At 44.6% G+C, this 24,008-nt stretch overlaps 1 protein-coding gene across 1 annotated transcript; it reads left to right on the top strand.

The window, feature by feature from the left end:
- Positions 1-2,530: 2,530 nt before the first annotated feature.
- FEZF1 (FEZ family zinc finger 1) lies at positions 2,531-5,693 on the top strand. The gene is made up of 4 exons (XM_066366147.1): positions 2,531-3,530; positions 3,807-3,941; positions 4,193-4,325; positions 4,767-5,693. The coding sequence occupies exons 1-4, from the start codon at positions 2,709-2,711 to the stop codon at positions 5,126-5,128; spliced, it is 1,452 nt and encodes a 483-aa protein (XP_066222244.1). The 5' UTR covers positions 2,531-2,708; the 3' UTR covers positions 5,129-5,693.
- Positions 5,694-24,008: the final 18,315 nt, after the last annotated feature.

Below are 24,008 nucleotides of genomic sequence, written 5' to 3'. Positions count from 1 at the left end.
GCTTTAAACCCGGCCTTGTGTTGTAGGGATGCGACAGGAGGGGGATTTTTAGATGTTGGGAATCGGTAGGTAGGAAAGGAAACCCGATCTGTTCCAAAAAGCTGCAATTAAAGTCTTAACCGCGACCCATCTGTCCTGGGACGCACCACCCCCCCCCCCGCGCCCCCCGCAAAGCTGTCCGGCGCCCTTTGTCTGAGCCGGGGAGTAGAGCAGACTGGTTCTGCGGCCACGACAGCCAACGGAAAGAACATTCCCGCCCTGGGCGCACCCTGGATGACTGCGCTCGGGCCAGGAACTGCTCCGAAGTGCCGCCGGAGATGTGGCACCGTTTTGTGGACTCGGTCCTGATGTCTGCGCTTGCCTCTTGCTGCGCTTCTCTACCGCTGCTTCTGTCTAACCAGCTCGAAGCCACCCCGAGACCTGACACGCGGCACTCACCGGCCTAGTTGCTAAGGCCCGTGGCACCCCCCCCCCACCTGGCCCTTCGGCTGCCTTCAACTTGCAATAGGACTCCAGGCTCCCCCCGCTTTTCCTCCGCAGTTGGGTTTCCCCACTCCTACCCCGCTGCTGTGCTTCAGCCTCGTGCAGCGGGCGCAGTCCCAGCCCCGGCTCTTCGTCTGGGCTCGCCAGATTGGGGGCGAGGCCGGCCCTCACGACAAGCCCGAGTGAGTGGCCCCTGGCAAGTGCTGGGCAGCGAGGTAGGGAAGAGGGGATGTTTTGAGGTCAGTTTCCCCAGACTCCACATTTTTGAGGTGGTATTGGTCAGGGGCTCAACAACCCCAGGGGTTGTAGTCAATTTGCATCCAGCTTCCCACCGCAGAGCCTTTCTAGAGACGCCCGCACCCGCTCGGCCTGGTGCCCGCCACCCGCCACCACCAGTCCTACACGCACCCACTCGGGGGTAACTCACCTGGCAGGTTGCATCCTGGGCTGCTGCGGACCGCCACTTACAGGGGCGCGCGGGACGCAAGGCCCTGGCTGCTATCGCGTCGCTCCTCCTCCGCGCTCCGGGTGCGGGCTCGCGGCGGCGGCAGAGTTCCCCCTGCGCTGCCGCCAGTGCACGCCCGGCCCGGGCACGCCTGACCCCTAGGCTGGGCTCCGCACAATCTGCGGCGAGCTAAGGAGAAGAAAGAGCAGGGCGCGCGCCGCTGCTCCCGGCGCGCTCCGGGCCGCGCCCGCCTGAGCAGCGAGAACCCGCGCAGCTGGAGTCGCCGCCACTGGAGCCTTCTAGAAGCACTCCTTACCGCTCCTCCTAGGAAGTTTTGGCCGGGACACCACACCCGGAGGCTGCCTGGATGCGGGGCGCTGCAGGAGCAAGTTCTCCGCGCACTCGGGAGGTGGAAGCGCGGCTGTGGCCGGGACTCGCGCGTGGGCAGGTCGCGGTGCTCGCCGCCGGACGACCCCCCCACACACACACACACACCCTAGTGCCGCCCGCGCTGCTTTAAGGAGGCGTGCGGACGCCAGCAGTTGGGAGGTTAGGGGTGGAAATCAGTAAGATGTTTACCTTCTCTGCTCAATATTCGGAGTTTAAAATGCTCCGAGACAGCACTAGTGAGCGCAGGTACTTAAAGAAATAGTCTCTTTCCAAGCCCTCAATAGAAACGCAGAAAAGCGTGCCTGTGCGGGGGGTGGGGTCCGGCCCTCACCCAGGTTTCTTCCCGCGTGACACCCGCTGATTCCTGGCAACTCCTCCTTAACTTTGTGGATGCAGCGTAAGGCCACGACATCGCATTTACAAAACCACAAACACATAACAAGCCTCCCAAGGTCTGTAATTCTCAGAGGTATTTGGGGAGGCCAGTTACCTGCTGGCGTCTTCCAAATTGTCCAGACTCCGTTCGCGGCGCAGGGGCTCAGGACGACGGGAGCGCTCAGCCTCGGGCCCTAGGGGAAGACAGAGGGCCGCGGAGCAGATGTCGCGGCTCAGACCAGCTCGCAGCCCCGGCCTGAGAGAACCATGCAGGGAAAACCGGGATTTCGCTGCCTGAGGCTTCCCGGCCGCCGCTTTCTGGAGCCTGGAGTTTGATAAATATAGCCTGGCGTTTGCCCCTGAATTAGACCCGTTTCCTTATTTAGCCCTTGCACAATGATTTTAGATGATGTCACTTAGAGCTAAACGAGAAAATTGATCTCAGATTTGCTTGGCCTCTAAAGCCTGGTTAAGCAGATTGAGAATTAAAAAGACAGAGGAAAAAGCAAAGGGGTGGGGGTGGGGGTGGAAGGGAGCGAAGTGTGCGCCCTGGAGTGTGTGCGCCGGGGGGAGGGCGCGCCGCGTCGCGGAGAGCACCCCCGCCTCCTCGGGGCGGGGGAACCTCACGAACCAATGAAAAGTAGTCGCCGACCGCAGAGAAAAAAAAAGTTTTCCTGTTGACTGTTGGAAGCGAATTGAGCAATTATCTAGTTTACCTTCTCCTCTTGGAAGTTAACGATTGGCGAGATCTTGGCTGCATTATTGACACAACACTTTCTATTGATAGAAATAAGTAGTGATTGTCCCCGAGCCATTGGTGCGCCAAGAACTCTGAGATGGGCTGGCAGGAGTCCATTGGGCTGGGCAGGCAAGTTCGGCTGGTGATGCTGGGGAGGAGGAGGAGGCTGCTGGTGGCGATGGTGCTCGTCCCCCTCTCCGCAGGTCTGTGACAAGCAGGGAACACGGCAACGACAGCGCAGCCCGGCCCTGGCTCACGGACGCTGGCGACTCAGACATGGATGGTACCTGCCACAACGCGACTGCCAAAATGTTAGCGACTGCTCCGGCCCGGGGCAACATGATGAGCACCTCCAAACCCTTGGCTTTCTCCATCGAGCGGATCATGGCGCGCACGCCCGAGCCCAAGGCCCTGCCAGTCCCCCACTTCCTGCAGGGAGCCGTGCCCAAGGGGGACTCCAAGCACTCTCTGCATCTTAACTCGTCGATCCCCTGCATGATCCCCTTCGTGCCCGTGGCTTACGACCCGAGCCCCAAGGCTGGGCTGACGGGCTCGGAGCCGCGAAAGGCGAGTCTGGAGGCTCCGGCGGCGCCGGCGGCGGTGTCGGCAGCGGCCCCCGCGGCTCCCGCGGCGCCGGCCTTCAGCTGCAGCGACCTGCTGAACTGCGCACTGAGCCTCAAGGGCGACCTGGCCCGCGACGCCCTGCCGCTGCAGCAGTACAAGCTGGTGAGGCCGCGCGTGGTCAACCATTCTTCCTTCCACGCCATGGGCGCCCTGTGCTACCTGAACCGAGGTGACGGCCCGTGCCACCCGGCGGCCGGCGTCAACATCCACCCGGTGGCCTCCTACTTCCTCAGCTCCCCTTTGCACCCGCAGCCAAAAACGTATTTAGCCGAAAGGAATAAACTGGTGGTCCCGGCGGTGGAGAAGTACCCCTCGGGAGTAGCTTTCAAAGACTTGTCCCAGGCTCAGCTGCAGCACTACATGAAAGAAAGCGCCCAGCTTCTGTCGGAAAAAATCGCGTTCAAAACCTCTGACTTCAGCCGAGGCTCTCCCAATACCAAACCCAAAGTTTTCACTTGCGAAGTGTGTGGAAAGGCGAGTATTGTGAAGAAAGGAGGTTTCCCTCCCTCCCTCCCTCCCTTCCTTCCTTCCTTCCTTCCTTCCTTCCTTCCTTCCTTCCTTCCTTCCTTCTTTCCTTCCTTCCTTCCTTCCTTCCTTCCTCCTTCTTTCCTTCCTTCTTTCCTTCTAAATTTTATTTTGTAATTATTTGTTTACCATTGTTACACGGTTATATGCTCCCTCTCCCCCAACTCCCATTTGCCTTCAAAGTATGTGCTGGGCTAACTTACTCTACATATGTTTAACTTTAAGGTCTTTAACGCACACTATAACTTAACCCGTCACATGCCGGTGCACACGGGAGCCAGACCCTTCGTCTGCAAAGTGTGTGGAAAGGGTTTCCGGCAAGCCAGCACTCTGTGCAGGCACAAGATCATCCACACCCAGGTGTGTTCTTCTGTCTCGATTTCAGCTGGTTTACTTCGGAACGGTTTGTAGAAAGTGGCCGATGAACTCTTACCTCTTAGTGTAAGGTTTATTTAAAATGTGTTTGCTGGACGCAGGGAAATGCCATGTATTGTTTGCCTTTGTTCTGCCTAAAAGCATGAGTGAGAGCATTACTGTGTTTTTGAGTTTGCCGGACTCCACTTAATAACAAAATATCTTAATTTCTTTTGCGTTTCCTCCCTTCTGCTTAGGAAAAACCTCACAAGTGTAACCAGTGTGGCAAAGCATTTAATAGAAGTTCCACTTTAAACACTCATACCCGAATACACGCAGGCTACAAACCGTTTATATGTGAATTCTGTGGCAAAGGATTTCATCAAAAAGGTATCGAACCGGGGAGACGTCTTTCACAACAGTCTCAGCGAAAACCCTCATCGTGCGGGATATTTCGGAAAAACGATTTTTAAAGTGCAGCTAGTTTACCTGCGCGCGCGCGTGTTGCCACCGGAACCTCCTACCCGCGAGTCTGATTAGTATCAGAAAAAGGCAGGGTGCCTATATCAAGGGGGCATTCTTCTTAACCGCCTGTTCTCGGTTTAGATAATTGGATTAATGAATAGATATTAAAATATGGAGGGAACGGCCTTCCTGTTGATGTTCACAGTAAACGTGGGGATGCTCTCCCCACGCAGGCTCGGGCGAAGTCTGCACCAGCTGTCAGAGCTGAGGCAGCTCTCCCACTTGCCTCATGGTCCTTCGACCCATCCGCTCCTCCCTTCTCGAGCCTTCTTTTCACTCCATCTCTCTGTCACTTCTCTGTTTTAGGGAATTACAAGAACCACAAGCTGACGCACAGCGGGGAGAAGCAGTTCAAGTGCAATATCTGCAACAAGGCTTTCCACCAGGTCTACAACCTCACCTTCCACATGCACACGCACAACGACAAGAAGCCCTTCACTTGCCCCACCTGCGGCAAGGGCTTCTGCAGGAACTTTGACCTCAAGAAGCACGTCCGCAAACTGCACGACAGCAGCCTGGGGCTGGCCCGCTCCGCCGCCTGGGAACCGGGCGCGGACCCACAGTCCGCCCTGGAGCAGCCGGCGCCCGCGGCGCCACTGCCGCCTCTGCCGCCCCAGCTGCCGCCCCCGGGGCCCCTGCAGCCCGGGCTCCACCCGAACCACCAGTGATCCAGGCCAAAGTCCCTTCCCGGCCCCCGCGGGGGTCTCCACCACTGAGGTAGCGGCAGCGTAGAGCGGGACCTCCCGAGCCAAGCTGACAGGCAGAACCCGGGGCGTGTTGGGCCCCACACCTTGGCGCCCATCAGAAGCCTCTGCGTTTCCCAGCTTTTTGCCTCTTGCATGCACCTGCTACATGTTTTTGTGTATTATATTCTATATAAGCACTAACAATGATAAAAAAACAAACTCGGGGGTTTCGTTTTTCTGACTTTTTTAATTTGGAAAGACTTTTCATCTCGGATGGAGAGATGGTGTTTGTTTTGTTTTGTTTTTTTAAAACAAATTTCTGCTGTATTTATTGAGATCTGTATTATCCTATCCGGTAATGCTGCACCATTTTAATTTTATTACTGTATATATTTCCATTGTGATGATTCTGTGGTCTCAAGATGCCTGCTGATTGTTTATAATCATCTCCTCTTTCCTTGAAGTAACAAAACCCTGTGTGTATGTTGTATATACACGCAGAGGGGACTGTACCTGTAAAGGCACGTTTCACACTGATTGCGCGCACGCGCGCGCGCGCGCACACACACACACACACACACACACACACACACACACGAGAAAAGTGTGGTTCATTATGGATGAATTTGATTTTTGGTTTTGGTTCTTGCACGTGAAAATTGATTCATTGACTGTTGGAAATAAATACTTGGAACATGCTTATTTAATCCACAGCTCCGGGGTTCTGTTCATATTACTCCGCTAGAGATCACTGACTCTGACTTCATCCTTTCTCCTTTTTAAAAAATTCAACTCTATGTTAATGTCACTTAATGTTTGATCTGAAAACTTCACCGATAGCAAACGATAGTCTCTCCAAATAGGTACCACTTTGGTAAAGTAATGAAATTTGATGTTCAGAGACAGGCGATGAGGAGTTTTGCAACAGACTCATGTCTTTGTCCTGGGCCATCTGACAGGTTTGTAAGTGCTCAACCAGATGGGGACACCCTCTGGAGGAGACCTACATCCCCAGGAGCATCAACGCCACACCGTGTAGTCAGGTGTCAGTTGTTTGCCTCCTGAAGGGACATACTGATGTCACAGCTGGCACAGGGAGACTGCCTGTTTTCAGGTGTGTATATGTGTTTACAGATGAATATACACACTTCCATTTGAGGAGGAAACATGGAGGAAAACCAAAGTGTAGTGGGTGCCAGGTCCTTGAAATGCTTCAAGTGCTAATCAGCAGCTCTGCTGTGAGCTTGGGCTCTGGTGTTTTCCAACTGCAAGTCTCTCCTGTTTTCTTGCCAAAACAGTGAAACAACTGCTAAAGACTTTAATTAAGAGGAGTAATTAGTTCAGATTTATCAAAGACGAGTTGTTATGCTATTAACTGCTCAGTAGAAGCTGCCAGATAAGCTCCCAGCCCAGCGCAGCCTCCCCTGCCTTGGAGCCCCAGTGGGGAGAGCTGTTGGGGAGCCGGCAGGGTGCGCCCCCTGCGGTCCCCGCCGCCCCGCCACCCCTGCGGGCAGGTCTCTGCCCCTCGCTCCTCCCTGCGCTCCCGCCGGGCCTCGACGCAGCGAAGATCCACCCCACAGCCGCCCCGCACCGCGAACGAGGCCCGGGCCCGGATTTCCTTCCCGCGTAGGAGACACGCGGGCAGCGGGCTGAAACGCGCGGTCTCGCCTCACTTCTGCATTCCCGGCGGCTTTCCGGGAAACGCCGCGCCGCGCGCGACCCGCGACACCGGGACGGAGACCCGCGCGGGCACCGCCGGGGCGAGGCGGCGATTTCCTTGGCAACCAGAACCCGCATCTCCAGGCGGGGAAGCCTGGGCCGCGGCGGGGCGGGAGCCGTCCCCCAAGGGCTCCTCCGAGGCCCAGGCAGGGGTGGCAGGCGGCCCCGCGGGACATCGGCCGAAGCCCCCGGTGGCCCCTTCGGGGCGGGGCGCCCGAGCCCCGCGGGAGCTCGACGGCAGGTCCCGGGGACGGGCAGCCGGGTTTCACGTGCAGACCCCGGAGGCAGCCTCGCCGCCTGCAGACCCGGGTCGGGCCCGTCACGGTGTCCCGCGCGCGGCCTGGGCTCGTAGGTCCCAGCCCAGCAACCATCCGATCGAGTCCCTACATTTCCGTTTCCCCAACGTCCCTACACCCCGCCGGGCCCGTTTAGATTTGACTGCGGAAAGATATGGACAGTTTTGGGATTCCATACTCGGGTGGATTCGGAATCTGAGCGGCTGGCAGAAGGGTCACCTCTCACCGAATATCGCAGACGACAGTAAAATCTTGTCCCAGGCGTGCCCACCCCGCCGCCCGCGCCGCCGAGGGCGTTCCGGGCCAGGCCCCCAAGCTGGTGGGTAACCGCATGCGGAGGCGGCTTAGTCGGATCCTGAAAACATTTGTTCTTGAGTAAATAGAATGAGGGTCGGGGTTATTATAAAGGGCAGAAAACAGCTTTTGCCGCTTTAACTTATTCTCAATAACTGAACTTCTCGAAACCCCAGTACATAATCCTTCCAGACTTTCAAGGTGACACGATGTTACTGGTGTAAAACAAAATGAACATCTGTTGGGGAAAATTACTAAGCCGCAAAGTACTTCCAGTGCTGAGGGAACTGTATGGTAGCTCCACCTTCTAACACATGCCAGTGTGCTTTCATTTATATGGAGAAAGAAGTCTCTATGAACAGGCAGAATTGGTCCATGGGGGGGGGGGGAGAATCTGTTATTGTAATCCGGAATTACTTTGTAGAGGTCTAATTTGCGATGGTGCAACAGTTACAGAAAAGGCAGGCAAAAGGAAGCGGCTGTCTGTCTGTTTGAGTAGCCTGAAGTGGTGCTGATTAAGTAGGAGAAGCCAAAAGGAAATTCTCTAAAATAAGCGCTCAAGAGATTACTTGTCAGGAGGCGAATTATCAATAAACTTTGATTTATGACAAAGCTGTTGGAGCTTACAAAACGTCAAGGAGAATCTCCCTAAAGATAGCATGACTTGAGAAATTAAGTTGGAGGTGGCAAGAATAGGTGAAGAGGAATATTTAGCTAACAGTCCATGGACAACTACAATTCTATCCTCTCTAACAAATTTAAAAGGTGATTTCCCCACTGTCTAACCTATGTGTGCTTATGGGTGCGCTGACATAGATGTTTATGTTTCCTCAGGAAACAGTTACCCTAAAAGTACAAATAGCAAACCGGCTGATCTCAGTATACCCTTTTACCAGAGTTAACCAGCAAATTCATATTTAACAAGGTAGAGTGGCCAGTGTTCTTATCACTGCAGAGGGAAATGGTTTATCTTCAACTCTCTCTATTGGAATTAACTTTTAGAAATTTACTGACCTGTGGCCTTATGTTTTATTCAGTTATGAAAGTCAGAATATATTCAGAACATATAACAGAATTAATCATGTAACTAGTTCATTCCTACTGATTTTATTTTAACATAGAACCCTAATTCTGATTTCCTATAGCTTCTTCCTACGATACAGTTCGTTTAGACTTTCAAAATTTTATTTTGAGAGCAAGGTTAGGACTAAGGTGTCAATTTCTCAGCAGTAAATGAAGCGTTGCTTAGGGGTTTCATCAAAGTTACTTGTTAGTGAAGTTTGAAGCTTGGTGAGTTTATTTTGTTTTTAAGATTTTATTGATTCATTTTAGGGGGGGAGAGAGAGAGAAGAGGGGAGGAGCTGGAAGCATCAACTCCCATATGTGCCTTGACCTGGCAAGCCCAGGGATTTGAACCAGCGACCTCAGCATTCCAGGTCGAAGCTTTATCCACTGCGCCACCACAGGTCAGGTGCTTGGTGAATTTCTTATAGAACTTTGCTTCTTTGCAAATGTGGAAGAAATGAATCCATAAGACGCAGAAGTCATAATTCCCAGTCATATGCACCCTGTTTGATAGATACCCTTTATCTAAGTGGCAGTTAGCAATGTCAGAAATCATCGTTTATTAGATCTGGTGACAACTCAAAGTATTGATTAAATTACACTCTAATGGGTGTACTTTGTTTTTTGTAAAGTATTTACACCAAAATATACAATATGAAATATAAATGACCACAAATTCAAAATTAGGGGAGAAACAAAAAGTTTTCTTTATAACTTTATAAACACTGGTAACGGGTAAGTCTTTGTTACACATGATCTTTATCATTTTAAGGGATTGTGATTCACTCTCTTATTAGACAGTGCACTTTTAAAAGCATGAAAATTAAAGACAAATCTAAATCTCAATGGATAAACTATAAAATTACTGATTAGTACGGTCCCCCCCAAATTTTCACCAGATAAAACATTGTCTTTTTGCTAGGCTTTGGCCAAAACCATAAATTATTTTCACACTAGAAATTATATATTTTCATTAGGTTAATTAAAAAATAAAAACTTACCCATATTTGGAAGTAGAACATCCCTTATTATAAATTTCATTGTTTCTAGAAATCAAGACACATGTTCATTCCAACTTCAGGGAAGACTAACTAAAAACAAAGATATAGTAATCAACACACCGATCATCTGTGTACTCTTGGTGATGAACCAATTGCTCGTTCAAGCCAGCATGGGTTATCTCACTCCAAGCAATAAAAAAGAGGAAATGTCATGCTTAAATGAGCTTGATAGAAAAATCTACCTCTGTTATTATATTTTTATGCTTGCATCATGACTTGTTGCCCACAATGAACTTTGAGAAAAAGTCAAAATCGATCATGTACACAAATGGACACAAAGTTATCACAAATAACCATGTACATTTTCTGGTCAAGTTTGAGGTGACATTGGTGTCAAATGAAAACATGTTGCCATTGGTCTTAAGGAGATTAAGGTATTAAATAAAGAGGAAATAAAATTCTGTCAGTACAAGTCTCCAGGGCTAGTACTTGCATCAAACAAGCAAAAGTTGCTTATGGATACAAAGGCATAGGAGTGAGGAGAGATGATATCATAGATCAATTCTTAATTGGAGATAGAAATATCTCACAAAATAAATACATCTCCTGTTTGGCTTAACTCTGTTTTTCTTGATAACAATAATATAGTGTGTGTGTGTGTGTGTGTGTGTGTGTGTGTGTGTGTGTGTTGGTGGGAGCAATCTAAAAGTTCACACAAATACAGAACCCTCTAATCATACTAACAAATAAGAATCTCTTGATAACCTACTATAGGAATGTAATTTGTCAGTTAAATGTCAACCAAATCTGGAATAGGTGAACTATTCCACAAATGTAAATTGTTTACACAAATCTCTCAATAAGATTTGCATTGTAAAAATTTCAGCCATAAACAAAGTTTAGAACAAACCTCTGCAGGACAAACAACCCAGTTTCTTTAACAAATAATAGTAAAGGAAAGAGGGAGAGCAGGGGACAGAGAGTGAGAAGAAATGAATGGGGGTGGGGGGAGAAGAGGGAAGGGAAGGAGTGAAGGGGGAAGGGTGGAGGAGGATAGTGGGACAGGGAGAACAAGAAAACCTATTAGTTAAAGGAGATTTTCAAAACAGAATGACCAGTTGCTATGCACAAATCTTATTTCATCTCATTCAATTAAATTATACAAACAAAAGTTATTTATGGCATCTAAGTTTTGCAAATTTGAACACTGACTGGGTGATAAAATTAAGGAAATATGTTTACTGTTTAAGATGTAAAAAAAAGTATTGTGGTTTTGTTTTAAAATAAAGTTTTAAATATACATCTTCAATTATTTAAGAGTGAAATAATAAGGTGTCTGGAATTTGCTTAAAAGTAACACAGAGGAAGGGAAGTAGGTCTAGGTACAGAACAATGAGATTGGTCATGAATTGATAATCATTGAAGCTGGGAGATGGTGAGTGAGATTATCTTATATATACATCCTAAGTATTTCTCATTAAATTTAAAATTTCATATAAAAAGCTTTTAACAATCTTTTATGGTACGTTGTGTCATTTCACAAAACACTTTCCTCACTAAACACTCATAATCCTATCACCTTAAAGTATTAACTGTATTTTTTTCACCTTGTTCTTTTTCATCTGATTTCAGGACAAATATCATCACAATATAGAGCTTTAAACATTTTGTAACAATGTTGAAAAAAAATGAAGTTATAAAAGATATGTAGAAGGATTTGAAGTGGAAAGATGGGCTTTTAAGAGACAGGAGATGCTTTTCAGTAATTGTCAGATTGTGATGTAAAGGAAGAGAACCAGCGACTCTCTTACTCTCCTGAGAAACAGAGAAGGCTGAGAGCAAATGACAATAGGAAATTTATTTTGGTCAAGGTAGTGAGGAGAAACATATACATACAGGAAAGGCACACATACACAGTTGCGTAGTCACGTTGAGTCCCAAGAAAACCAGGACTGAAACTCAGGATTCATTCATTATTTCATCGACTTATCCAAGGCACCAGTTTAGGGGCTGGGTATGCAATAGGGAGTAAGCACATATTATCTTATCTTCCTGGAAGTTACATGCTACCAGGGAAAATTGAAGTCAACAGTGATTATAAGTTATCCATAACTTATACTGTGAACAACGTGCTCTGTGTTCATATACTGAGAGCAAGGTTATGGAGTAGTCTGAAACCCAGTCATCTGTTCCTCTTTATTCACTTAAAACGATGGGTTTTGATTGGAGGGCAATTTTTCCCTCCAAGGGCATTGAGCAGTGTCTGGAGACATGTTGATTGTCACAACTGGATGCTGTTAAATATATAAAAATCCATAGAGTAGTCACTCACAACAAAGAATTATCTGGCTCAAAATGTCAATAATGCCAAGATTGAGAACACCTGACTTAGAGTTTCTAATTCTTCAGACAAGTTCTGCTGAGGTCAGTTGGGTCTTTTCATCTGACCTGTTAATTTGGGTACAGATTTGTGGTCCACTCACTTGTGGCCTAGAGAATCATTTTTTTTTTTCTTCTGTAGTGTCCAATGTGCTGTTAAGCCTTATCAGTGAAATTTTTATTTCAGATATTATATTTTTAGTATTAGAACCTCTATTTATTCTTCTTTATAGTATCCTTTTCTTTTCTGCTGAGAGTCTCCAGCTATAATGTACAATATTTCCTTTGAATCTTTGAACTTTAAAATAGTTGTTTTTGCCTGCTAATGCGAACATCTCAAGACACGTTTCTATTGCTTGTTTGTTCTTCAGATTCTCCAGATTCTAGGTCACATGTTTTTGTTTCTTTGTCTATTAATTTTTTATTGTATGCCAGATATATACTATCAGTACTATATTGTTGAGAGTTTAGCTTTTCATATCCTTTAAATAGTTATGAGTCCCTTTAAAAAAACAAACAAACAAACTGGTAGATAATTTGCTGATGGACCAGCTTGGTCATATTGGGGAACTTGAGGTTTGGTTTTGTTAAAGAAGTTTGTAGAAGCCATAGCAAGGTGTAGTTTTCTGGAATCTCGACTGAATGCTTGAGTTTTCAGCAAGTTCTCTTCACCTTCATTGGTCACAATTCCAACATCTCCCAGAATTGGGCAAAATCTAAAATCTCAGCTTAGCTCAGAGTTCCCAGGAGTTGTACCCTTCCAGGTTATACATGCATAGCTTAGTATTTACGAAATACTCAATGGGACCCCATGCATATTTCCATATTCCTGTCTCGTATCCTATTCTACAATAGCCAACCACTTTTGCAGTCCTACACTCTGATATTTGTTTTCTCCACCCAGTGACGGCTGCCAGTCAGTGGAGTTGACCTGATAGATTCCCTTCCTAGAGGACGACAGTTCTGCACAGTTTGTTGTTTAATGCCTGAATCAGCTGCTTTATATATTTTAACTTGTTTTGTAATTCTTTACAATACACGGGTATCTCAGATACCCATCATTCCATTACTGTTGGAACTGAGATTTTTTAAGGTAAGTTTTTTTCTAAAGCTTTTGGTGCAGACTGTAGGAACTGTATGCAGAAAGAGCTGTATAGGTACTTCTCCCCAGAAAGAGTCTACGACAAGGTAGACAACTAACAGGGTGGCTTTGACCTTCTTGTCTGTACCAAAAGTATACAGCTTTTAAATGTGTTTTAAATCTTAATTCTTGAAGGCCACTTAGCTCTTTGCTTTTAACCTTTCATATCTTGTTTAGTTACTACTCAACATCTACCACTTAGCAGGTGATCACTCATGGTTGAACTTGAACCAGATAATCAGCATAAATGTAACTGTTCATTGAAAGGGATGAAGCGAAGTAGATTTAGGAGGAAATATTTAAAGAATGCTTCATGATAATATAACTTTTTGTTATTGTCTTGCATTTTTTACAGCTCTTATGTATAAGATTTTACTTTGTCCTCTGCAAAAAATCATAAGTTAGGAAGATCAAGTCTAACCAGCATCATTTTACAGGTGAGGATTTTAAGGACTTCAGAAATGAAGAGACTTATTCAAGGTCACCCAGGGAGCAAAAAGCAAGAGCAAACTGGTCTCATCTTCTGATTCCAAACCCAGGACAACTTAACCTATCTCATCTAAGACTAATATTGAAATCAGCGGGGTCTGACAATAATTTCATGGTCACTAAAAGAATAGGGCTTATCAGAGCCAAAAACAGAACCAGAAAAGACTCAACTTTGAAAATAATTGCTAATCAATAATTATTGATAATTATTAATAAATATCTTTCAATTGGAGATAAATTGATGTATACTCATAAAACTTACAATTTAATTAGTTAAGAGGAGGAACATCTGGATTATAAACAATGGTTCTACTTTCACATAACCAGGGAATTTATACAGTTTCCATTGCTAAAAGTAGATGGAATACTATATGATTTGGTTGACTGGTTATTTTTTTAACTTTGAGACAATTTAATCTTGTTATTTATATAATCAATATATTTAATGAGATATGTATAAAGTTAGAAAAGAGTATGATGAAAACATAGCATGTGAATTAGACTAAAAGTCAGGAAAATCCTCAGTCTCAAATAAATTGGCTGAAAATGCTTCATGTCATTGGATAATCCACAGTGCGTCTTCCTACATATTTATACAGTGGAGATCTCTCTCACATACACACACAGACACACATATACTGCTGTGCAATTAAGCTCACCTGTTTTACAGAGTGAATTTAAAATATAAAGTAAGAAATCAAATTTCAAATACTTGGGGGGCTTTTTCAGGCTTTTATAGGAATTCTGGGATGGAAGCTTGAGAGAAAATTAGGAAAGTTTTATGAAAGGTACTTCAGTTAGTCCACCAACATTTATTAAGTGCCTACCACAAGACAATATTGCACTAAATGCTGTGGCAGTAGTAATACAATAAAGGGACACTATGTATGCTTTTATGAAACTTGGTCATAATATATATATAATTAGAAATAACTAATTAATTTTTACAAGTGTAAAAAGTATAGTGTAAGAGTAGGGAGAGTCTCTCAAAGAAGGATCTAATGAATTTTGGAGTGGGAGAGATAATATTTGGAAACACTTTCTTGAGAAAGTGATTTTAAAAGGAGTATTTTTACCACTTTTCCTTATCTTCCTTGTCTATAATCCAGGCTCTTTCAACAAGAGATTTAAATCTTAAGGAAGAGAGGAAAATACAATTCTAGAACAAAAAGATTACCATTTTATTTTAGATCTCAGAGTTGACCTTCAGAATCCATGGTGAGACATATCTTAAAATCCAAGCTTTGTCAAGAGACAAATAATTTTTTCCAATTTCAAAAACCTTGTTAAGTCCGCTAGATATCTTGGGAGAGTTTCAAATATTAGTGTCAAACACATAAAAGATACAAAAACAGTTACTTCTATAGCATTTACCTGTTAGGCCTGGGCCAGAGACAAGCTGATTTGGGAAAATGACTCTTGGATTATAAGATTTAATTGGGGGGTGATTCCATTGATAGCTGCTGTCTCATGGACGGTCTCTTTTCTGGAGTGAATGAACATATCCTTGGGCATGGCATACTGTTGTTTATCTACCAAACACTTCCCCCCTCTGTAATGATGAGTAAAGATGGCCTGAAGCTAGCTGTTTTCACTTGGCCAGGACAGCAAGTACACTTTCCTGGTCTTCCCACCGAGCTCTGTGATTCCTCGTGCTCTCTGCACAGTCTGCACTGCAAGAGACGTGGCAGTCTCACGATCCCCTCGGGAACTCACGTTGAAACACTGGATTGATTATATCAGGCTGATTGGATTTGTTGAGCAGAAAGTTGCAAGGCTACTACATGTCATCTATTATATGACACAGGGGTGTCAGAAGTTTAGAGATAAATTCAGCAAAAATTCAGGAGCCTGTCATGTTGGTGACGTTTTAGAGGTCTAGCTGTTGGGGTTGGGGGGTATGATGAGATAGCACCTCCAAAGTGAAAATGTTGCTGCATCCCACACCTCCTACCTTTCATTAAAAAAATCACAACCCATGTTTGTTTGTTTTTTTATTTAATCTAATTTTATTTTTTTTTAAATTATTTTATTTTATTTATTCATTTTAGAGAGGAGAGAGAGAGGGAGAGAGAGAGAGAGAGAGAGAGAGAGAGAGACAGGGGGGAGGAGCTGGAAGCATCAACTCCCATATGTGCCTTGACCAGGCAATCCCAGGCTTTCGAACCGGCGACCTCAGCATTTCCAGGTCGACGCTTTATCCACTGCGCCACCACAGGTCAGGCACCAACCCATGTTTTTTTTATTGTGGTGGTAGCATACACATCCTTAAAGGTATGCTAAGCTACTGAATTAATTGTCTATTACAAATTTAATACTAGTCTTCTGGTTATAAGAATAAATAAAAGTTGGGACTAAAATGACAATATAAAGAATGTTTGAATGTGCTGTTCTTTTATTGATAATGAGCTTGAATCTTTGCATGTTCATTGACCACTTATACATTCTCGTTATGAATGCATTGTCTGCTCATGTCCTTTGTCCATTTTGGGAAGTCTCACTTTTAATAGAACTTCCAGCTTTTTGCTGGTCCTAGCCAATTGCTTCTCTTGCCTACCTGTCTGAGGCTGGCCAGAGGGCGGGGATCTTGGCTCAGACCTCCCTGTCCAGCCAGCTGTGGTCTGCAGTGTTTGGCTACAGTCCCCTTAGCCAGTCTTATTTAGCATGGATGCTTTTCTAGGTTAGTAAGGAATCAAGGCAGGGGTTCACATCCCTCCTTGTCAAGGTTTGTTTGTGCTGCTGCCTCTCTCTATCTGCATAACTCCACCCAGTTTCCTGTTACACCGGAATTCCAGGTACTGTCAGTCTGCTGCTCTGTGCCAGTTCCAGTTTGCATGGCTTTGGGGTGTGCCATCCTTGTGGTTTCTGTTGGGGTCCCCAGCTTCTGTTCCTCCTCTTTACTAAGCTCCAGCCTCTCATGATTTCTGACAGTTCTTTCTCCATGCTTCCTGCGTCCTGGTTCTTGACTGACTGCTGTCAAGAACCCACTAGGACAAGAGCATTAAGAGGGCACCTGGTGGCATTTGGCTTTAGGTCCAGGAAAGAGGAAGCAGTAATACATCATCATGGTGGAGTGCGGCAATGAATTGGACAGAAGGGCAGGTCACAAAATTGCCCCAGACTCTCTTCTAATTCTTCATTGTTGGCATTCTGGACTGGTGGTTGTGGTCCAAAAACCAAAGATTTGAAACTCCTCTATTGTGAGTCTAGTTAGCATTGAGTAGTGCTCTATACCTAGTCTTCCTTATGATGTGCAATTGTCGCAAACACTCTCTCAATGCACACCCCTCTTAACGAACTCTCAAATCTTCATAGTTCTCACTTAACAGTGATCACTTCTGTGCTCTGAAGTACACAGAAAAACTTCTTCCAAATGTATAACTGGCAGGGATCAGACCCCTAAAGGATGGCGAGAAGTTCTAGAGCAATATTATAGGTCATTTATCTGCAAATTTTATTGTTTGGGGGGAAATAATTGGACAAAAGTTTTATTCTTAATTTCTTTATTCACCATATCCTTGTTGGATATATATACTGCTGTGGTAAGAACTGAAGGAAATAATAATTAGGGCCACATGTGAGTTTCTCTTTCATAGCAATTACTGCTTAATATTTATTTATAAAAAAAGAGCTATCACAAAGTACTTACTGTAATCTGTTCTGTGATAGAAGTATTGTGAAAGATTTCATTCATTCAACAAATATTACTGAGTGCCTACCAAAGCCTGGAGATACTGTTGTGAATAAATAAAACAAAAGTTCTGTCTGTAACATAGGTAAGAGAGAGATTGCTTTTTATTTAGGCAAATTAGGGAGACAATCATTGAAGAGGTAGTATTTAAGAGAGCCGTTTAAAAATAGGCAATATTTATACACATCCATCCATCCATCTATGTATCCATCCATCCATCCATGCATTCATTCATCATTCATCCAATAAGCCCCTGTTGTGACGTTTCCATCAAAGAAGCGCAGATGCCAAAGTGGCAAAGGAACAAGAACTGTGGAGGCTCAGTCTAATAATGTTTAGAAGCTGCCATTTGAATTGTATGATATTTAGCTGGGCACTGCTGGTTTCTTCAGGAATGTGATTTCCTGCATTTGTTACACCAGTCTGTGTCTTCTTTGGGGCTTGCATGCACCTCACTATTGAAAGTGACTCACAAAAGGTAGGTACTGATGAGACTGTGGAGAAAAGGAAACCCTTGTGCTCTGTTGGTAAGAATGAAAATTGGTGCAGTCATGTGGAAAACAGAACAGAGATTCTTCGAACAATTAAAAATAGAACTAGCTTATGATCCAGCAATCCCACTTTTGGCATATATCCAAAGGAAATAAAATAACTATCTCAAAGAGATATGTGCACCGCCATGTTCCTTGAAGCATTGTTCACACTGGCCAAAGTATAGAGAGAACCTAAGGGCCTGCCAATGGATGAGTGGGTAAAGACCACACACACACACACACACACACACACACACACACACACACGCACACACACGCACATACACTATTCAGCCTCAAATACAATGAAATCCTGTCATTTACAACAGCATGAATGAAACTGGAGGACAATTCTGCTCAGTGAAATAAGCCAGGCTCAGAAAGATGAATATTACAGGGTATAATTTATATGTGAAATCTAAAAAAAAATAATTAAAAAAAATTCAGACTCATCACAAAGAGAGGAGAATGTTGTTTACCAGGGACTGGGGTGGTGGTGGTGGGGGGATTGGTGGAAAAGGGGAGATGTTGGTCAAAAGGTACAAACTGTCAGTTATAAGATAACTTCTGGAGACACAATGTACATCATAATGCTTATAGCTAATTATAATATATTGCATACTTGAAAATGCTAAAAGAGCGTATGTCAAGTGTTCTTATTACAGAGGGTAATCATACAAGATAGAAATATTTCTTCCAAATTTATAACGGCATAAAAAGGTCACCATATGAGATGATAGTATGCTAATTAACTTCACTGTGGTAATCATCACACAATGTACATGTTTATTAAAGTACCATGTGGTACAAACTAAATGCATACAATTTAACTTGTCAGTTATACCTCACTTGACTTGTGGTGGCGCAGTGGATCAGGCTTCGACAGTTCGAAGCCCTTGCCTGGTCAAGGCGCACAGAAGAAGCAACTACAAGTTGATGTTTCCCGTTCCTACCCCAACCCCACCCTGCCTTTTTCTCTCTCCTCTCTCTAAAATTAATAAATAAAACCTTAAAAAAATATACCTCAACAACACTGAATAAAAAGAAAAATACTCAGATTGATGGTTAAGGAAGGGCTTTTCTGGTTCTGAGAAGTAATGGCTTCCCAGGTTGGAGGGAAAATAGGCAGGTTCCACTGCAGCCCTAGGCAGCAGCCAGGTGGTTCCTCACGCTCCTGTCATTGGTGACACTAGACAACAGCAGCAAGCTCCTTGTTGGGGAGGCAGGGCACGAGGGAACAGTGGCCTGCGCCCCTCAATGCCTGCAGCAGAGCCAGCACAGAAGCTCAGACCTCCCACCGCCTGGTCCTGCGCTCACTCCTCAGTTCCCTGCTGCCCTCGAATGCAAGTCCCCCTGGTCAGCTTTGCTCTTACGCCACGTCACTGTCATCTGGCAAGCCATTCATCTGTTCCATTGCCAGCCTCTCTCCCATGCATTTCTCTGAGACCTCTTCACCCTTCTTTGTCATCCGGGTCATTGTCACTCTCATGGCCTCGCCTCCTTCACTGTGGATGATGTCAGCCACTTGCTGGCTGGCATTTTCAGTGTCCTAATCTATTTCTGTTGTGCCCTCACCTCAAACCTCAGTCTTAAATCAATTTCCAGGTCTGCTTTTTCTCTTACTACGCTCAGGCTGCTAAAGTGCTGAGGCAGAAAACCACACAGGTGAGTGGGTGTTTGCCACCGTATCTGCCTGGTTCCGACCTCGGGTGGGGTGGTCCACTTCCTGATGGCAGAGGAACTGCACAAATTATTTGGTTTCCTTCAGCGTGGGACAATGATCTTTTCTTCATTCCTTTATGGATTAGTCATTTATTTATATTAGTGTGAACTCATGAATAATTATTTTGTACTTGGGGTTATAATGAAATGCTACTTTATTTTTTGCTCAAATTGCCCCAGATTTGGCCATAGAGAGCACTTTCCTCTGTCCCTCTGATGTGCCCTTTCTGTTGTCAGTGTGTGTGTTGGTGTGTGTGCGTGTTTAGGTGCTTCCTTACAGACTGGCACTGCAGTGTGTCCAAAGCTCATCTTGTATCTTTTCTGCCCCAATCCTAGAATCAACCACTTCCCCTAGGATCTGTGGTTTCTTTTATTGGAGAATGATATTGCAAATCAGTATTTGGGTACCAGGTATGCTTTGTCGTTGCTCCCAGAGATAATGTCATAGATATTGGTATATATACACATGCTTATAAATATATATTTCTGTACGTATTGATATTAAGATAAACATGAATTCACAGCGATGTCTTGAACTTGAGTCAAGTAGTACATATTTCATTCCTGCCTTCCCCTCTTTCTTATCTGTAATCTCCCATTTCAACAGTGAGAAATCTGGTTCCCACCATCCACTATCCATTTATTTATTTGTTCACCTCTAGTGGGTTCTGTATTGGTGATCTGTACACTTGTGGGGAAAAGCTTTATCAGCTAGTGTGCAGTGATTGTGTGTGCTTTCCTTTGTCTTACAGTGATCACTTATATCCAACATTAGTTAGATCAGCTTAATATATTTCTTGTACAGTTAGACTCACTTATCTCAGTCTTCCTTCATTCCTGGGATTCCAAGACTTCTTCGGTAACTTTTTAAAACATGCACACATTAAAGCTTACTTCCTGTGCGATAAAGTTAAATGGGCTTTGACAAGTGTATAATATCATATATCTACCATTATAAAACCGTAGTGCCATACAGAATCATTTTTCCATCCACCAAAATCTCCTGTGTTTCACCTATTCAACTCCATTTCCCTTCGAGACTCTGGAAAGCATTCACTGGTTTTAAATCCGTGGACACAAACTATAAACTATCTCTCCATTTATTTAGATTTTAAAAAATTTCTTTCTCAGGGTTATATAGTTTTCCACATACAAATTCTGCATTTATTATGTTAGATCTATACAAAAGGATATAATTTTGGGGTGTTACTGTAAATAGCATTTAAAAAAATTTTTAGATCACAGTATTTATTACTGGTATATTAATTTTTTTTTCTTTTTTTACACTGCCATTTTTATCCTGAAACCTTGCTCTACTAACTTATTAGTTTCAGAGATTCTTTGTAGATTCTCTGGGGACTTCTCTATAAATAACAATGTCATCTGTCTCTAAAGATACTTTCATTTCTTCCATGTCAATCTGTGTACCTTTTTATTTCGTTTTCTTGTCTTAGTGAATTAGCTAGGACCTCTAGTACAATGTTAAATAGAGTGGTAAGAGAAGAAAGCCTTGCTTGTTCCTAGTCTTAGGGGGAAAGCATCCAGTCTCTCACTAATAAGTTTGATATTATCAGTGTATTTTTTATAGCCATTATTATTATTATTATTATTATTATTATTATTTGTATTTTTCTGAAGCTGGAAATGGGGAGGCAGTCAGACAGACTCCCGCATGCGCCTGACTGGGATCCACCCGGCATGCCCACCAGGGGGCAATGCTCTGCCCATCCGGGGCGTCGCACTGTCGCGACCAGAGCCACTTTAGCGCCTGGGGCAGAGGCCAAGGAGCCATCCCCAGCGCCCGGGCCATCTTTTGCTCCAATGGAGCCTCGGCTGCGGGAGGGGAAGAGAGAGACAGAGAGGAAGGAAAGGGGGAGGGGTGGAGAAGCAGATGGGCGCCTCTCCTGTGTGCCCTGGCCGGGATCGAACCTGGGACTCCTGCATGCCAGGCCGACGCTCTACCACTGAGCCAACCGGCCAGGGCTATAGCCATTATTTATCAAGTTAAGGAAGTCCCCCTCCTCTAGTCTAGTTTGCAGAGAGTTTTTATCGCTCACGGGTTTTGGAAACTGTCAAATGTCAAATGCTTTTCCTATCTGTATCAATGAACATGATCATATGATGTGATCATATGATTTTTTTTCTTTAAGTTACTGATCCAGTGGATTACATTAATTGATTTTTGAATAATGTTGAACCAGCCACGAATACTTGAAATCAATCTCACTGGGTGGTGGCGTACAATTCTTTCTACATGTTGCTGCATTATACAAATAGGAATAAAAAAACATTGCCTGCCCTGAAGGATTTTATAGTCAGAGGGAAATAGAGAGATAGGTACACACTCAACTATGATCCAAGGTGGAGCATAGCAAGTGTTCTCAAAGGGGAGAAATTCTACAGGTTTTTTTCTGGAGAAAGAGACCAGGTCTGCTTTGGAGGAGTTAGGAGTCACTGTGACGTTAAATGTGGCTAATGTGGAATCAGAATTTGGGACCTGGAAGAAACCTTTGTATCATCTCATACAAACCCTTCCCTTGTCTCTAAATGAAATGGCACCCAGTCTGTCTCTCCTGAAATAAGCCACTGGGATCCAATCTGTTCCCCAATCCTCACGTCTCTCAGCTTTCCGCTGCCTCACACAGCCACCCACTTCCATAGGTAACATGAATCTTGACTTTTAAGTAGCTTATTTAGAAAATGAGCATGGCCGATCCTTTGAATTTCCTCACTCCTTCAATAAAAAAGAAAACTGGAGAGCCCTAGATGGGTCTAGAATTGCTTAATTCTGCCATTGAGTAACTCCATCGTGTTCCTGTGCTTCAGACCCATAGAGCCAAACAAAGAAAACCTAATCCCCATCTGCTACAGTCTGCAGCTACCCACTCCCCCTGAGGGAGGTGGTTCCCAGCTGAGACAGCCATGACTCTATTCCCTGCAGGAACTTGCCTTAAACATGTGAGTAAGTTCTTTTTTTCTAGACTTGGACCAATTTTTTTTGCTACAGAAAATTTACAGCAAAACTTAAGTTGAAGTTCACCTGTTTTTATTCTTTGCAATTTAAAGGGACAAAGTTCACTTTGCCTTAAGGACATTTAAAATAAATTTGTGGCCCTGGCCGGTTGGCTCAGTGGTGAAAATGTCAGCCTGGCATGTGGAAGTCCTGGGTTCCATTCCCAGCCAGGGCACACAGGAGAGGTGCCCATCTGCTTCTCCATCCTTCCCCCTCTCCTTCCTCTCTGTCTCTCTCTTCCTCTCCTGTAGCCAAAGCTCCATTGGAGCAAAGTTGGCCTGGGTGCTGAGGATGACTCCATGGCCTCCACCTCAGGAGCTAGAATGGCTCTGGTTGCAACGGAGCAACAATGCCCCAGATGGGCAGAGCATTGCCCCCTGGTGGACATGCTAGGTGGATCCCGGTCGGGCACATGCGGGAGTCTGTCTGACTGCCTCCCTACTTCTAACTTTGGAAAAATACAAAAAAATAAAAATTTAAAATAAAATAATTTTTTAGTAGCTCATTTCAAGCAAAGTATGTTTTTTAAGACTATTCGAAATGGAAACAGTATATGTCCTAGTTGCTTTGTATCATATTATTCCTGATAATTGGGTTTTTTCTATCATAGCCATCTACAATGATAGTGATAGGTATTGCTACTCATATGGAGAATTTTCCTGAAATAATAATGTTGATGTCAATGTCAGTGTCAACATTTATACTTAATCTTACAATGCATCTAGTGCCTTATGTAGACAATTTTATTTAATTCTCTTAACCATGCCATGAATTGGGACTTGTTAATATCATCCCCATTTGGGACAAGGAGGTCATTTAGCCTTACACAAGATAAGTACATCACCCAAGGTGGCAGTCAGTAAGTAACCATGCCAATATTTTAGTTGTGGCTGGTCTGATACCCCTTCTCCAGTGTTCGTTGTGGTGCTCCAATGGATGATCCACTGCCACGTACTGGCTGTCCCTTGTTAGTTTAAGTCATTGGGCAGTACCACCCCCCACTCACACATTCAACCCAGTGGACTCTGTGGCTTCCAATTACCCTACTCCTCAAATTGCCTCTTCCTCTACAACCACCTCCCCACATCATCACTTCAATGCAATGAAAAGAACGACTTGATTTATTTCCTTTCTGGAAGTCTCATCTGTGCTCAAGCAGCTCTCTTCCACTGCAATGCCCACCCCCACTTCCTCCCTCTGCTTACACTCTAGCTGGGTCAGCTCAAAAGAAAAATTTCCAAGGATGGAGAGAGGGTAGGCAGTGGGTGGCTGAGCCCAAGGTGAAATAGAATAATGTTTTCTTTTATTGATTTACCAATGTTTGTCTTTTAATTTCTGGAGAGCCTCAATTGCATTAAAAAAATGTTAATAGGAGTTGAAGGTCTCTTATTCATACAGTTCCAATCTATTCTGCAAATAAAAAGCGGTGGTAATGATTCATACGTGAATACTTCCCCCAAACCTTTGCTTATTGAAATGGATCAGAGATGATTACTAGGTTGGAGAATTTGCATCTACA

This window comes from Saccopteryx leptura, chromosome 2 (genome assembly GCF_036850995.1).
Source record: "Saccopteryx leptura isolate mSacLep1 chromosome 2, mSacLep1_pri_phased_curated, whole genome shotgun sequence".
Classification (NCBI taxonomy): Eukaryota; Metazoa; Chordata; class Mammalia; order Chiroptera; family Emballonuridae; genus Saccopteryx; species Saccopteryx leptura.
This window is presented reverse-complemented; position numbering and strand designations above follow the sequence as displayed.